Source organism: Ranitomeya variabilis, chromosome 4 (assembly GCF_051348905.1).
Source record: "Ranitomeya variabilis isolate aRanVar5 chromosome 4, aRanVar5.hap1, whole genome shotgun sequence".
In the NCBI taxonomy this organism is placed as follows: domain Eukaryota; kingdom Metazoa; phylum Chordata; class Amphibia; order Anura; family Dendrobatidae; genus Ranitomeya; species Ranitomeya variabilis.
The window spans coordinates 59,382,967-59,400,445 of NC_135235.1; the positions used below are offsets into that span (position 1 = coordinate 59,382,967).

The following is a 17,479-nucleotide window of genomic DNA, read 5'->3' on the forward strand; positions in this document are numbered from 1 at the left end:
CAAACGGGTGCCGTCCCAACCAGAACATCAGGGAGGGACGGAGGATTAGAAGAACATCATTTAATCGAGTTGTGAGGGAACTTAAGAAACAGACACAACGGTTGTGGGGACTTTCCGTAAGCACAGCAGGGGAGGACCACAACACATAGCGCTAGAAGGAAGGCACCGATTTCCACCTGTGAAGGGAACTCTGGAGGTGCCATTGGACCGGCCGGACTTGCGCAGCCTGGTGAACCGTGTTCCGGACTGAGGACCCAGAGATCTTCAGTAAAGAGGTAAAGAGACTGCAACCTGGTGTCCTCGTTATTTACTGCACCGCACCACTACAACCTCACCACCATCATCCACACCTATTATTCACTGTGCGCCCCACGGCAGGGTCACGGACCGGGGCCTGGCCGCCGTGACAACCCCCAGAGCAGAGACTCAGAGGCCCGGTACCGGGTACCCCTCGGCCCTGCGGCGGTGGGGGCGCTACACTACAGTCGTTATATTGTACGAGTACACTCTGACATGTTGACCTACAATTAGACTGTTGGCGGCTAGAAGGGCCCTCTCCACTGCCATCAATTCTCTGAGGTTGGAGGAACTGGAGCTTTCTTTCTGATTCCAGTGACCCTGGAATGGGACTAGCGACACAACGGCACCCCAGCCCTTTCGACTGGCATCTGTTGTTACTGTCACCAGTGGAGTTTGTACCCAGTCCACGCCCTTGAGAAGGTTTGTTTGGATCACCCACCAGGCCAAGGAGGCTTTTACCTTCCCTGGAGTGTATACTCTTCTGTTTAGGAAGTTTGGATTTCCATTCCAGTTTTCCCGAATGTGTGCCTGCAGAACTCTGGAATGGGCCTGAGCCCACTGGACAGATTGTATGCAGGCAGTCATCGACCCTAGAAGAGACATCGCTGTCCGCAGAGTAGGGGACCTTTGTTTTTTAAAATCTAGGACTTTGGATACCAATTTCCTCCGGTGATCTTCTGGTAAGAAAGACTTTTGGTTCCCTGAGTCCAACAGGACCCCCAATAATTTTATCATCTTTGAAGGCAAAAGATGAGATTTCTTTAGATTGGGTATCCAACCCAAGAGTTGTAGGATGTTTAGAGTTCTGGCAACTCTCTGATTGAGAATTTTGGCGGAAGGACCAATGATTAGAAGGTCGTCCAAGTAGGGTACTATGGCGACACTTTGGCTTCTGATGTGAGATACAGCTTCCGCCATGACTCTGGAGAAAACCCTGGGAGCCGAGGAGATCCCGAAGGGAAGAACATTGTATTGAAAATGTAGAATCTTGTGATTCAACTGAACCGCAAATCTCAGATACTTCCTGTGAGAAGGATGTATCGGGATATGAAAATAGGCATCCTTGAGATCTATTGTTGCCATATGTGAATACGGAGCTATTAGAGGGATGGCTGATTTTACTGACTCCATTTTGAATTTGCGGTAAGTGATGTATTGATTGAGAGCTTTTAGGTTTATGATCCGGGCTTGTCCGGAGGACTTCTTTACCATGAATATATGGGAATAATGCCCCCTTCCTTGCTCGTTTACTGGAACCACAGAAATTGCTCTCGAAGCCATCAGGTCTTGTAATCCTGACATCAATTTTTGAGTCTCCCGAGATGATGGCGAGGTGACTCTTAAGATCCTGGGAGGGGGGGCTTCGAACTCTATAAAAAGACCCTGTTGGATAACCCTTAAAACCCAGGGGCTGTTGGAGATATTCCGCCAACTGTGAATGAAGAAGTTCGAGAGCCTCCCCCTACTGGATCGGAGTCATTGTTTCTCTTGTTGTGACTGCTGGGGGATAAGGATATTTTTGGGTTTCCCCTTAGCATAGCTCCATCTACCGGTTTTCCCTTTGCCCTGAGCCTGGGAGGGCTGAGCCTGGGAGGGCTGAGCCTGGGAGGGCTGAGCCTGGGAGGGTCGAAAAAGATGCTTTCTGGGGGGGGGGGGGGGGTCTCTGCTCAACAAGAGTCTTTTTCTTGTCCATAGCTTTTTCCAGGATATCATCTAATGAAGGACCGAAAACATAGTCTCCTTTAAAGGGAATCGAGCATAATTTTATTTTTGAAGTCACATCTGCACTCCACATCTTGAGCCAGAGCGCTCTTCTGGCTGAATTTGTCTGGACTAAGGATCTGGCGGCTACACGGAGCTACACGGATAGATTCCATGGAGGTGTCTGCAAGAAAACCTGTTGCTCTATGTAAAATAGGCAAGGAGTCCAATAAATCGTCTCTCGGAGTTCCCTGAGAGATGTGGTTTTCTAATTCTTCCATCCAGCGGAAGAGAGACCTGGCCACACAGGTAGATGCAATATTAAACCTGAGAGCCAAAGTGGAGGTTTCCCAGGATTTCTTTAGTAGGCTTTCAATCTTCCTATCTAGAGGATCTTTTAACTGGGAAGAGTCTTTGAACGGCAGGGCAGTCTTTTTAGCCACCTTAGCCACCTGAACATCTATTTTTGGGATGTTCCATTTAATTGAATCCTCATCCAGAGGAAACATGTGCTTTAAGTCTGACGGGGTGGTTAGCCGTTTCTCTGGAAGTTCCCACTCATTATTGATCATGTCAATAATACTCTTATGTAGAGGAAAGCCAGTCTGTTTATCAGTGTGAATGCCAAATAACTCATCCTGTATAGTTTGAGGAACGGGTTCCTCTTTAAGCCCCATAGTATATCTCACCGCAGACACCAACTCCTCAATATGTTCAGAAGAGAAAAGGTACTTTCTGATTTCAGGAGTTTTCTGAGGTAGGACGTCTTCCCATTTAACTGAGAATGACGTATATGAGCCGTCAGGATCTGAGTCAGAGTATTCCTGGATTTTTCTTTTCTTGGGAAGCGATGGACCAGGTGAGGGTGGTGGCGGCGGGGGAGGGGCAAATGTGGCCATAGAGGTTTGAACCTCCTGCCTAACCAAGGAACGAATCTCTTCAATTAGTGAAGGATGTTCAGCCCGGATTATTTTGCACAATGTTTTCTCCCATTTTAAGGGTAATTTTTCATTACATGTAGCGCATTTGAGCTTAGAGGTGGATTTAGCAGTGGATTTAGGCTTGTCTCCCTGGAATGAGAGAGGGAGCAGTATAAGAATGTATACTGAAAACCACCCTTAAATGGGACCCATCCCTGCCACACTTTCTGGGGCCTGGGGAGCGCTGGGCAGCGCTGGGCAGCGCTGGGCTCTGCAGCTGCAGGGCAAGACGTATCCATCTGAGCAGCTTACCTGAGAGACGTCTTCTGCAGCTTTATATAGAAAATAAAAGCTGCCACAGAGCCTGGTAATTAGCCATCCCCTCCCCCTCCGCAGTCCCGGGCAGGCGTGTGAGGATGCAGCGTGCCCCACACGCCGTTCAGAGGTCCGGAATCCGGAAGTACAGCGCTCCTGTACAGGAGAGCCCGACCCGGAAGTGAAGCGCCGAAGCACCACGTGACTTCCGGGTCACCGAACAGCGTGCACAGGAGGGGGAGATGCCGGAGAGCTCAGGGAGGCCTCCGGGAGGGAATCGCTGGTCCGCTTTACCCCCGCAAGGGAACGCAGGAGGACCAGGACAGCGGTCCCAGAATCCAAGGAGACGGGAGCAGAAAGCGGAGGAGGAAGCCCAGGGCCCGACCACCACTGCCCGGCAAAAGTTTACAGGTACCACTGCCAGAGCCGGCCGCGCAGCGTACCAGGAACCTCTCCATGCCCCATGGGGAACAGGAAAGACACTGGTTAACGGGAGGTGGGGGGGGCTTTTTAACCTCTTGTGCTTCCTGTCCCCCATTAGGGTATGGAGACAACCTCCTGAGGCTGTCGTGGAAGGCAACTAGAGAAATAGGAAACATGCTACATAGTTTTACAAATTTTGCACGGAAAAAGTGCAGATGATCCACACTAAGGCCATGTTCACATGTTCAGTAATTTGCCTCAGTATTTGGTCAGCATTTTACCTCAGTATTTGTAAGCCAAGACCAGGAGAGAAACAATCAGAGGAAATAGCCGGATTACTTACGGTAATGCTCTTTTAATGAGTCCATGACAGCACCCACTGGAGAGATAGGGATCCGCCCCAAGGAACAGGAAACCTACAGAGACATAAAAGGGGGGCGGTCCCCTTCTCCTCCTCAGTTTAATTTCAGAGTACCCGGAGGACCGCCAGTGTTAGTCAATCATCACAATGTATCATCAGAATATAAACTTCATAGAAGTAATTACATTGGCTTTTATTAGGGAGGGATGTGACTGGGTGCTGTCATGGACTCATTAAAAGAGCATTACCGTAAGTAATCCGGCTATTTACCCTTCGCCATGACAGCACCCACTGGAGAGATTTCCAGAGACCAACACCTAGGGGGGGGACCACCGTGCTGAGGATAGTCCTGCCAAAGTGTAGGTCAGAGTCGGAAGACAGGTCGAGCCTGTAGTGATTATAGAAAGTGGAAGGAGCCAACCAAGTTGCAGCCTTACATATATCTTCGATTGGCACGTTCCCTTTTTCGGCCCAGGAAGAAGCCATGGCTCTGGTGGAGTGTGCTTTGATGCCCTCCGGAGGTTCTTCATTTTTCATGGAATAGGCCAACCGGATAGCGTCTCTTATCCACCTGGATAATGTTGCTCTTGTGACTCCATATCCTTTCTTTTTGCCCTGGAAGGATATGAACAGAGCCCTACTCTGCCTCCAACTACTAGTTTTCTCAATATATTGCAAAACTACTCTCCTGACGTCTAGAGTATGGAATTTTTGTTCTTCAGGAGTAGAGGGGTCTTTAAAAAAAGTAGGAAGATGTATCTCCTGTGACCTGTGGAACTTCCCTGCTACCTTAGGAAGGTATAGGGGGTCCGGTTTTAAGATTAGTCTGTCATGAAATGTGAGAAGGTAAGGTTGATCTATCGACAAGGCCTGAATGTCGCTGACTCTTCTAGCCGATGTTAAGGCTACTAAGAAGGCTGTTTTTAACGACAAGTGTTTTAAAGATGCTGTGTCTATAGGCTCAAACGGAGATTCTGTTAGAGAGTCTAAGACTAGGTTTAGATCCCACGGAGCTATTCTAGGTATGTGGATAGGAGTAACTCGTTCACAGGCCGTGATGAAGCGGGATACCCATTTATTACCAGCAATATTATGGCCATAGAGGGCACCCAGAGCGGACACCTGGACCTTTAGTGTGTTAACTGACAGACCTAACTCTTTCCCTTTCTGCAGAAATTCTAGTACAGATTTTATTGGGACTTCAGAGGGGTTTGAACTAGTATGGAACTGAAGAAACTTCTTCCATACTTTGGTGTAAATTTTTGTTGTAGATGGTTTCCTGCTAAGCAGGAGTGTATCAATTAGGCCCTTTGAAAACCCCCTGGAATTTAATATCTGCCTTTCAAATTCCAGGCCGTCAGGTGGAGGCTGTCCACCTGAGGGTGGAAGAAAGGTCCCTGGGAGAGAAGGTTTGGGATTGAGGGAAGGACCCAAGGATCCGTCACCGACATCGACCGCAGGCACGAGAACCATGGTCTCTTGGGCCAGAATGGCGCTATTAGTATTATCCTGGCCTGCTCTTCCCTGATTTTCCGTATTACTTGTGGAAGCAGAATTATCGGAGGGAAAGCATACGCCAGCTTGAATTGCCATGGTGTTTGAAGAGCATCTAGAATGTCCGGGTGATCTGCACGGGACCGAGATGCGAATTTGTGGACTTGTTTGTTTTGTTTTGTAGCGAACAGGTCTATTTGGGGTTTGCCCCATAACAATGTTATCTTGTGGAAAATGTAAGGATTGAGACACCATTCTCCTTGATGAAGAGTGTGTCGACTTAGGAAGTCCGCTTGTTGATTGTCCTCTCCTTTGATGTGGACTGCCGAGAGGGACAACAGATGCTTTTCGGCCAGGATTAAGGTACTGTTTGCGGAAGACATTAGAGCGTCTGATCTTGTGCCGCCTTGTTTGTTTAAATACGCCACTGTCGTAGTGTTGTCTGAACAGATTCGGACGTGGCTTCCTCGTAGCTGTGGGAGAAATTGACGCAGTGCATAGTTTACCGCATTTAATTCTTTTAGGTTTGATGAATATAAATCTTCATTCTTATCCCAGGTTCCCTGGCAGAATCTATCTCCCATGTGTGCGCCCCACCCGTGGGGACTAGCGTCCGTAGTTATCGTGTGGGATGGTGATATTACCCAAGGGACACCCCCCGCTAGGTTGTCTTTATTTAGCCACCATTCTAAGGAGGATAAGACTTTCTCGGATAAAGTTATTTTCGATTCAAGGTGCCCCAGAAATTTTCTCTGTTCCCGAAGTATCTGATGTTGTAATGTTCGGGTATGAAGTTGTGCCCACTGAACGGCTGGAGTACAGGAGGAGAGGGATCCTAGCAAGGACATTCCTGCTCTCAGGGACATTTGAGGTTTGTGAATGGCCGCCACAACTTTACCCTCTATAAGAGATATTTTTTCTTGGGGAAGTAGACATTTTTGCTTTATGGAATCTAGACTAAATCCCAAAAATGTCTGAAGGGAAAGTGGGGTGAGTCTGGATTTTTTATAGTTGACGATCCAGCCCAGGCTTTCTAAGGACGAGACAGTGTCAGCTAATCGTTCCACACACTGAAGGGATGAATTTCCTACAACTAAAAAATCATCTAAGTAGGGAATGATTAATGTGTCTCTCTGGCGAAGGTAGGCCATTACTTCTAACATTACCTTCGTGAAGATCCTGGGTGCCGTGGAGAGACCGAAGGGCATGGCTGTATACTGGAAATGATGAATCTCCCCCTCAAGAGTTACTGCCACTCTTAAGTATTTTTGATACCTACTATGGATAGGGAGATGGTAGTAGGCATCTTTTAAATCAATGCCGCCCATTCTACAATTTGGAAAAAGGAGCTTAATGGCCGATCTAATAGACTCCATTTTAAACGTATAATTTTTAATAAACGTATTGAGTTTTTTAAGATTTATAATTGTTCGAAATGAACCATCGGGTTTAGGGATTAAAAATAACGGAGAGTAGAACCCTCTACCCTCTTGTCCCTTTGGCACCCTAACTAAAACATTTTTAACTATAAGACTTCTAATTTCTAGCTCAAGGGCCTTCTGTTGCACTGGTGAGGAAAGGGCTGTTAAAATAAAGGAATCATGGGGAATTTGGAGGAATTCTATTTTCATTCCTTCCTTAATAATATTTAGCACCCAAGAACTTGACGTGATTTTTCGCCATTGGGGAAAGAAAAATTTTAACCTGCCCCCTACTGGGGTGTCTGGTGTTTCAGAATTTGTTGTCTCTACGGAAGGGGGGCCCTTTGAACATAGTGCCACCCTGTTTTCCCTCTCTTGTGGCCCATCGTGACGATCTTTCATTTTGTGTTCTTTTCCCGAACGGCCTCTTCCTAAAGGTCTTCCTATAGAAAGGAATTGAGGGGTCAGGGAAGGCTTTTTTCCTCTCTTTTGCTTTTTTGAGGATCTCGTCTAATGCTTTCCCAAACAAAAACTCACCCTCACACGGAATAGCGCAGATCTTAGCCTTTGACTGCGTATCCCCCTTCCAGCTCTTCATCCATAACGCACGTCTGGCATTATTAATTAGACCGGCTGACCTTGCTGCAAGGCGAAGAAAGTCAGCTGAAGCATCGGCCATGAATGCTGCTGCACCTCTAATTAGTGGTATCGCATCCCGCAATTTTTGTCTGGAGACCCCCTGTTCGATTTGTTGATCCAGCTGATCAATCCACACAAGCATGGATCTAGCTGTGCACGTGCTGGCAATTGATGGCTTAAATATGCCCGTGGAAGCCTCCCATGATCGTTTCAGTGACGATTCTGCCTTCCGATCTAGAGGATCAGAAAGTAGGCCCGCATCCTCGACTGGTAGGGCTGACTGTTTTGAGGTGGAGGCGACTGCAGCGTCCACCTTAGGGATTTTAGTCCATGAAATTAACTCCTCATCATTAAAGGGGTACTTCCTTTTGGAGGCTGACGGGAGAAAACCTCTCTGGTCCTGTTTCTCCCACTCCCTCTTTATCAGAGCCTTAACCGCCGGAATTACTGGGAATGTTCTTCTCTTCCTCTCCGCCAACCCTGCAAACATGATGTCTTGTGCAGTTTGGTCGTCTTTTGTATCCTCACAACCTATAGTATTCCTGATGGACTTTACTAGGTTGTCCACCCCATCAAGAGGAAAACAAGCTCGACCCTCAATGTCGGAATGTGTTGAGGAAGAGGATGACGCCTGCGAGGAGTCTGAGTGGATAACGCCTTCCTCCTCGGACTCAGAGCTGGATATAGCCTTTTCTTTCCCGGATTTTTTAGGGGGGGTACTGGCTTGTGAGATGGCCTGTAACTCCTCTCTAATTATGGCCCGTATATCTGTGACCGACATAGATGGACTCTGCATTGTTTCCGCCATACACTGATTGCAGAGTTTTTTGGGGTGGGAATCTGGGAGAGGCTCGTCACATAACGCACATTGCTTGTGCTTAGATTTCTGTCTCTTTTTGGCCTGGGAGAAGAAGACATTTGTGGAAAAGGGTGTCAGCTTTATAGGCAGAGGGGAAATCACACTCACCCAGTGAAGCTGTACGGTACCGAAATAGGAGGCTGCGACTTTCTGGATCTTGAATCCTTGGTCTCACTCCTGTGGCTGGCATCTGAGGACCTTCTGCTGGCTGGCTCACCTGCTGGGTCCACAGTCTTGCCTGGGGACGACATGTTGCATCGCCTGTGCGTTTGCAACTTCCCCCTTTTTATAGGCCAAGATCCGGTCTCAATCAATTTTTTTTTTTTTTTTTCTTCTTCTTCCCCACAGCGGTGTACTGCGCATGCGCGAAACCGCGCTTTCCCTCACCGCTGTGTGGGTGACCCGGAAGTGCTCACCGGCCCCGGGGCAGTATGGGGATGTTTTCCCCACCACCACGCACGCGCGGCCGCCATCTTTGTCCGGCCTGCGCTATGGAGCGGTGTGCCGGCTGCCGCTGCAACTGTGCCTCAGAACTCGGACCTCATACCTGGCGGTCCGCGTTTGGAGCTCCTTTTAGGGCCGCACATCTGCCGCAATGCCTGTGGAATCGAGCAGCCTCCCGGACCATGCGTTCCATATGCCGGCCAGACGAGGGGGGAGCCGTCTAGCGGAATCTCCCCCGACGCTGCTTCTGGACTGCATCCCCTGCCGTTCTCGCGGACACCGCACAGGCGGATGCGTGTAGCCCAGGTATGCCTGTAGTTCGAAGAATCCAGAGATCCTGTCCCCTGGGAACAGGAAACCTAAACTGAGGAGGAGAGGGGGACCGCCCCCCTTTTATGTCTCTGTAGGTTTCCTGTTCCTTGGGGCGGATCCCTATCTCTCCAGTGGGTACTGTCATGGCGAAGGGTAAAAGTATAATAGAAACACGTCACCACTTCTGTATTTTTCACCCACTCCTGGTTTTGGCTTACAAATACTGAGGTAAAATACTGACCAAATACTGAACGAGTGAACGAGGCCTTAGTAACAATGGATCGGATTATGTGGATTCGCTGCACACCGGTAGCAGAGAATCCGAGTGACATCTTTACATATCATGTTTATGGAGAGGATCAACAGTCTCTCTCAGGTTGTTTGACCAGAGGATGATGGCCTCCCCCACCGTCCTGCTCGCTTTGCATCCGCTAACAATTATGGCTGTGTTATATTAGTACTTCAGCTTCAGGAAGTGGAGAACACAACCTATAACTATATGCACACAGCTGCCCACCCGCCGGCTCATGGATACTCCACATTTTTCCTGTTCCTAATATTTCAGGAGCTAGATATGGACATTGGTGGAATGTGGACACGAGTTACGACAGAAGAAGACGACATCATACAAGGAGGGCTATCCACCGAGAGTCACAGCCATGTAAATGCAAGAAAAGCAATGATTCAACAGAAAATAATGCAGGATGTAGCGTCTGCCAGACACGGCTTAGATTTCGACATATAAGGGAGGGGGATGAAGTTTCAGGACTTTCACTGAGTGCACAGACCAAAAGGCCTCCACAACACATTTCTATGACCCTTAGGTCAATTCTTCCCCCTTTGTTTACAAACTATTGCGCTCCTATGGATAATGGCATCCTGCCCAAGTTCTCACCACCCAAAAGAACCATCCAGTGGTGGGCCTGTCTTCTCTATGGGCCCTATCTAGCTTAAAGGGAATCAGTCTGTAGGTTTTTGCTATGTAATCTGAGAGTAGCATGATGTACGAACAGAGACCCCGATTCCAGTGATGTGTCACTTACCAGGCTGTGTGCTGTTTTAATAAAATCAGTGATTTATTAGCAGTAATAAAATCAGTAAAGAACCAGGTGTCTTAAGCTACCTCGTCCAACCACACCCCCACTACTGATTAGCAGCTACCACTATACAGTGTACACAGAAAGCTGATCAGTGGTGTGGGCAGGGTCATACACAGCTCAGCATTCAGAGCTCTGCTAGATCTGCAGCAGAGCAAACAGGGATTGTATCACAACTGCTCTATCGGGTAAACTAAGGGACATATCTTTGGAATCGGGGTCTCTGCCCCAATATCAAACTCGTGTCAGATGGGGTAGAAAAAGTCTAGTGAAAGATTCCCTTTAATGGGGTTGTCCAGGATTAGAAAAGCATGGCCGCTTTTTTCCAAAGTCAACAGGTTCTGTGTCGTATTGCAGTTCAGTCTCATGTTCTTCAAAGGAGATAAGCTGGAAAACCACACAACCTGTAGACAGCCGTGGCATTGGTTTTTTTTTGCAAATACCAGAGAACCCCTTTAGGCTGGGGCTATGCACAAACTTGTGGCAAATCTCAGATAAGTTGCCCCAGACCAAAAAAAAAAAAAATCTGTGTAGCTTGATGTCGCTGTATTATTTTAGAGCTATAAAAAATAAATTAAATTAAAAACTAAAAAAGTAGCCAAATTGAGGTTAAGTCACATCCACATGACTTCCATTGACATATGGCACTAGAGTTTTGTGCAACATGACCAGTGACCGTTGCAGTCGGTCACAGGTCGCACTGCAACACCATAGGAAATCATTAGATGCGATGATTCAATGTGAAACTACGATCTCAATGTCACCCAACACATGACGCCGTGTAGCTCCAGCCTTAGGCCGCGTTCACACATTCAGTATTTCGTCAGTATTTTACATCAGTATTTGTAGCCAAAACCAGGAGTGGAAAGATCGGAGGTAAAGTCTAATAGAAACACGTCATCACCTCTGTATTTATCACCCACTCCTGGCTTTGGCTTACAGATACTGAGGTAAAATACTGACCAAATGCTGCTAGTGTGAACGTGGCCTTAAGGCTACTTTCACACTAGCGTTAACTGCAATACGTCACAAATGCGTCGTTTTGCCGAAAAAACGCATCCTGCAAAAGTGCTTGCAGGATGCGTTTTTTCAGCATTGACTAACATTAGTGACGCATTGCCACACGTCGCAACCGTCGTGCGACGGTTGTGCCGTGCTGTGGCGGACCGTCGGGACCAAAAAACGTTACATGTAACGTTTTTTGCTCCCGACGGTCCGCTTTTTCCGACCGCGCATGCGCGGCCGGAACTCCGCCCCCACCTCCCCGCACCTCACAATGGGGCAGCGGATGCGCTGGAAAAATGCATCCGCTGCACCCGTTGTGCGGCGCAGACAACGCTAGCGTCGGTGACCTCGGCCCGACGCTAGTGTGAAAGTAGCCTAATCTGACTATGGCACAACCAACGATTCAGTTGACGCCATGATTTTCCAGGACATTACTTAAAAATAAATAAATATATATATAAAAAATAGTTATTTCCCTAAAAGAACAAAAGTCTCAGAAATGTGGAACATTCGCGGCCTTATAAAATGTAGCTTTAAACCTAAAGTTTACATTAAGGGGGCTCTCCACTACCTGGACACCCCTTTTTATAGCAAGTACTCACCCTTGTAAAACAAGAAAACCCTATACTCACCTCCCGTAGCAGCGATGTTGGCACAAGGTCTGTTATGCCACGTAAGCCATTCGGCCACTGATTGGCATCACAGTCAATGTGGCATAATAACATGCGAGCCCTAGGAGACCTGGTGCGGACATCGCAATAATGGTGCCGATGTTGGACATGAATATAGGTAGTTATTTTATACGGGGGGGGGGGGGGGGGGGAGAGGACTTATTTTAGAAAGGGACTGTCAAGGTAGTGGACAACCCCTTTAGATTTACGGTTCCATGATGCAACATTACAAACTCTGCTGCATCTACTGCAAACAAAAATCGCTTAATAAAAAGGCAGTTTAATGGTCCCTGTACTATCAGACAATTTGATCACAATTGATAAATCTGCTTATTAATTTATTTAAACCCTATGTTGTCTTTCTCCAAAGAAAAATCCCTTTAAATTGCCGGTCACTAGACATTACTCTTCTGTGCATCAAGTCAGGCGGTTCTTTGTCTCTTAGGCTACTTTCACACTAGTGTCGTGCACTGCACGTCGCAATGCGTCGTTGTGGATAAAAAACACATCCTGTAAAGTTGTCCACAGGATGCGTTTTTTCTCCATAGACTTTTATTAGCGACGCAGTGCCACACGTCGCAACCGTCGTGCGATGGTTGCGTCGTGTTTTGGCGCACCGCCGCCACAAAAAAAGTTACATGTAACTTTTTTTGTGCGTCGGGACCGCCATTTTCGACCGCGCATGCGCGGACGAAACTCCGCCCCCTCCTACCCGGACCTTACAATGAAGCAGCCGAAGCTTCTTAAGACTGCTTCCGCTGCCAACGTCGGGCATTTTCTTCACAGTATGCGTCAGTACGTCAGGGCGACGCAGCGCGACAGCCCCGTACCGACGCTAGTGTGAAAGTAGCCTTGCTGTACGTCGCAATGCGTCATTTTGGTGAAAAAACTTCTCCATAGACTACATTAGCGACGCATGGCCACACGTCACATCCGTCATGCAACGGATGCGTCGTGTTTTGGCGGACAGTCGGCACAAAAAAAAAGTTACATGTAACTCTTTTGTGCGTCGTGTCCGCCATTTCCGACCGTGCATGCGCGGACGGAACTCCGCCCCCTCCCCCCGGACATTACAATGGGGCAGCGGATGAGTTGACAAACTGCATCCGCTGCCACCGTTGTGCTACTTAACACACCGTCCGTCGGGCCGACGGTTTACGACGGCCTGTACCGACGGACTAGTGTGAAAGTAGCCTTAGTTCCAGCTTTATCTGCATACAAGCATAGCAGGCATTTACTTCAGAGCAAGCCAGCCTTGGGAAAAGTGCAAGTGCAATGCCTGTGGCGAAGGAAAAGAACTAACAGTTCCTGTAGTGCTGGCAGAATGCTGATGAAAAGGAACTATTCACTCAAAGAGTGGCTGGCAAGTTTACACAAAAAGATTTTGGACAGTCCCAGCACATATTGGGCTGGAATGTACACCATATTAAGTTTTATTATGCTTTTCTACAGGTTGATCTGGCTGTGCATAATTCATATGTTAGTGTGCGCTTTTTTTTTTTTTTTTTTCTCCCCATAGACTTTATATTCTATGGGGAGGTAAAAATACAAATGGCATCCGAGAAAAAAACAGATGACAGGAAGCGCAAAAGCGGAATGCAAAGGACCAAAAATGGACAGAATACGGTGCTTTTTTGTCCCCAGATTTAACACATACCTTTTTAATATTAGCGACGTGAGCCAACAGCGGCGACTATCCCACCACGCAATGTCACCTCACACCTCCCTCCATCATCCACAGTTATTTCTAACCTCGGAGGCTTCTCTCGCCTAACAAGCCCCCACAGTTTGCAGCCCCCTGTCCTCAGGACTCAGAACAGTCTGCATCCAGTGTAACATGAGCCGCATCACAGATCAGGCCCAGATGTGTTTCCTCCTTGTCTTGGATCAAAGATTCTTTCCAGACACCGGCTCCTTTTCCTTGCAGAAAATATGGCAGAAATGCATCAAGACAAGACTTATCGGACGCCATGTAATAGCAGTGTTAATATGTACACAATGGCGGTATCAGTGGTCCAGACCAGGAGAGCTGCCATACTAAAAGGGGCACGGTATCCCTTTAAAATTTGGACTTTCGGGACATCCAGACAAGTTGCTTAGAGAACAGCACACTTGGAGAATGTTTGCCTGCGTGGACGTGCTTCGGGCCAACAATCAATATGACGCCATCACTGATTAGATTCAGTTTATGGGCTAATAGTACAGAGCCATCAGGGAGACCCCACACCAGGGTTAGTGGGTCCGCTCCTCCACAAGGAGGAACCACAGGAATCATTGTAGGGTCAAAGATCTGCAGATTGCAACCAGACACATAAAAGGCCTCATTCAGACACTACTACTGCTATCCATTTTTTTTTTTCCATAGATCGCACTCATACCTGCAGTACTCTACGGGGCCATTCACATCATTTTTCGCAGAACCATTTTGATCCAAGTGTCAGATAAAAATTTAAAGTAAATGAATGAATAAATAAATAAATAAATAAATAAATAAATAAATAATCGGACTGCACTCAGATGACACCCGATTTTCATGGACTGTCAGAAAGGAGAAGGTGGAGGAACTTTTCTTTTTTACCTCCACGAAAGAGAAAAGATGATGAAGCTCGGACTCCTCTGTGATCACAGTCATCGGTATGTTTTTCCTGTGCGGGAGAACAACAGATATCTGAATGGCTAAAAGTACGGCAATACTTGGGAAACACAACCATAAGACAGGTTGTGGGGTCAAAGATGGCTCCGTGCCACTGGTACATCAGTGTGATGCAGGTGAATAGGGGTCGCGGTCACCTAGTTGTGGCCCAGTGACACTATTCACCTGTACTATGGCTGCAGTGTAGCAGCGGCACAGCCATTTTTGGCCGCCTGACCCGTGTTGTGACTGACGCTGCCGTGTAGCTCTGCCTAAGGCCTCATTCAGACATTACACAATATTGATCAACGCTGGACATTTTTATCTGCAAAAATAAATTATAAGGCCACGTTCACACGATGAGCTTTTTGGTGAGGTTTTGATTTCTGCACCTATTAAGTAAAATGAATTACTTGCATTTTTTCAAAATATCCGCAGCATCAATAACACAATGTGGGAACGTGGCCTTATGGGTCTGTGTTCTGTGCGCATATTGGGTGTGTCCCAATACCTGGATGTATACTGCCACGCCCACAGTGCACTTACACTCTGATTTGCATGTGGTTTCTACAATTCCACATCACATCTCTACACAAATTAGGGTACAACAAACAAACATACTGACGGTTCCCTTTACAGGGGTTGTCTCACGAGAGACATTTCTGGCACATCATGAATGTGTGATAAGTGGGGGTCCAAGAAGGAAGACCTGACTCCACATCCAAAACAGGGGTCCCCTTATCCCATTGAGGTCGGGGTCACACTTGCGAGTGCAATGCAAGAAATTTGCGCGAGTCTCTTTCCTCAATACCCGGCACTCGGGACCGGAGCGATCAGCTGCATAGAAATACATGTAGCCGCACACTCTGGTCCCGAGTGCCCAGTATTGATGAGAGTTTCTCGCATTGCACTCACAAGTGTGACCCCGGCCTTAGCCAGCATCTGACCACTAGTGAGTGAAGCGATGGTGGCGCGTGCACCATCTCTCTCCAACCACAGCGACAGGAGTCCCGGCCGTACCCAGAACTGCCATGGGAATGAAGGCAAAGAGTCGCACACGCAGCGCGACCTCTCCTCTCGCTAAGGCTCGGTTCACACCAGCGGATTTTCTCTCATCCGAGAAAATCGGTCCGATAACGAAAATCGCACGCTGATCAGATTCTCTTGGGTGGAGAGAAGATCCTCTCAATTCTGTGAGGCCGCAAAAATCAAACTGCACTCAGATGTCATCTGAGTGCAATCCCATTTTTCACACGCACTCATTGACTTGCATGGCCGACTGCGATCAGAATATTGGACATGTATGGATTTTTTTCCCCCTCGGACGTACACTATTGGAGGATATTAATCTGACGTGCACAGCCCATAATATAACATTTTTCTGGAGTGTGATCCGATGCTTTGCTGGATTGTACCTGGACCGAAAATACGGTCGTCTAATAGTCAGACGCCAGCCGGAACAAGGGATCAGAGGACCCCCTGTTCTGGAAATAGGGGCTAGTCACAGAGGTGGGACCGGCATCTATCAGACATTTATGGCATATTCTATAGACATGGAAGGCCTCGCCTTCTGCACCCCCTTGGCCATTACACCAGGGGTCCTGTGTATCCCCCCCCCCCATGACATCCATATGCTACAATGAGAACAGGGGGTCGGTGTTGTCTGAACAGGACAACTTTTTTTATTCCCAATTTTGAGATGGCATAAAAGAAGTCATTGGGCTGTTTCATTTATCAGTCAGTAACGTAGCGATACACGATCCCCACAGATGACGCGGCAAGTGCCACATGTTCGCCGCACCCCGTGGTGCCTACTGGCAAACATTAAAAAAAATAAAGAAATGCAAATAGGGCAGGAACATAATAAAGCACATAATACATAGGATAGTAACATGGAGCACATGCTAATCACACCTTTAGAGAGGGGACCATGTAATTATCCAGTGAAATCTGGGAGGGCAGACCTGGGGCACTCCAGTTAGTGCAGAACAAGACAGACAATGAGGAATTCTGTGATTTGTAGTTCTCCAAGTCACTTTCACCATGTCAGAGATGGAATTAGTTGATCAGCCGCAGCATGTAACGCTAGCTGAAGCGTAACCAGACCCATTACCATACACAGTACAGGCGGCTGTGTCCTTGATGAGGGAAGAGCAGCTTATTACATGGCAGTTATAGAAGCTGAGGAATGAGAAAGCCACAGCTAAGGCTCCAGGAGACTTGGTCCTAATCTTACCTCTGAAGGTGAGGGTCACTATGGGATCAGGCTTTCCAAGCTTGGTTTTAGGGACATTGGAAGCGGAGTCCACAAAGACCTTCAGCATGGCTGCAGAGCTGTGACTGTGTATGGAGGAAAGTTGTAAGTTCAGCTGCAGAGAACTCCCAGCTGGGACTACTCATCTACAGGCAGCAGGAGGAGGAGAGGGAAGCTGCTGCACAAAAGGGAAGGTTGCTTTAAGAAAAAAAAAAAAAAAGTTGGGTGGATCTCACCAGCAATTGCATAGAGGCTGCAAAAATACCTGTAAAATGATCCCTGCAGGTGAGTGCTGGTGTAGGGTGCAGGTCCCAGCCTGTCACCCTGGGCCTGGGAGGACATGGCACATTTAGTAGGATAAGTGTCTGATGGCGACTAAACCAGAAACCTTTCTATCACGGGTCAATAAGTAGTCACCGATTTACAGCAAATTCTTGAGCGCATGGAGGAAAGGTATTTCAAGAGGTTTATGAATTAATACCTAACATGCAATTATCAGACTGACTGGATCCAAATGCCGTGACCCTACAGACTTTTTTTTTTACATTTTCTCCTTTTGGCCGGCGTTCATAGGAGATTGTGATTTCCGCTATACCTAGTTGTGCTGAAGCCCTGCTATGCATAGCACAGT

The 17,479-nt window shown here is 47.6% G+C and overlaps 1 protein-coding gene across 9 annotated transcripts in view; it reads right to left on the bottom strand.

The window, feature by feature from the left end:
* MYOF (myoferlin) overlaps nucleotides 1-17,018 on the bottom strand; it is a 171,413-nt gene extending 154,395 nt beyond the window's left edge. For 7 of the 9 annotated variants that reach the window (XM_077258595.1, XM_077258593.1, XM_077258592.1 and 4 more), the window contains exon 1: nucleotides 16,831-17,018. In XM_077258595.1, coding sequence (XP_077114710.1) covers nucleotides 16,831-16,918 — 88 coding nt within the window. In that variant the 5' untranslated portion in view covers nucleotides 16,919-17,018. The remainder of the gene's footprint in view (nucleotides 1-16,830) is intronic. The other 2 variants (XM_077258598.1, XM_077258597.1) reach the window with 1 other exon arrangement.
* Nucleotides 17,019-17,479: the final 461 nt, after the last annotated feature.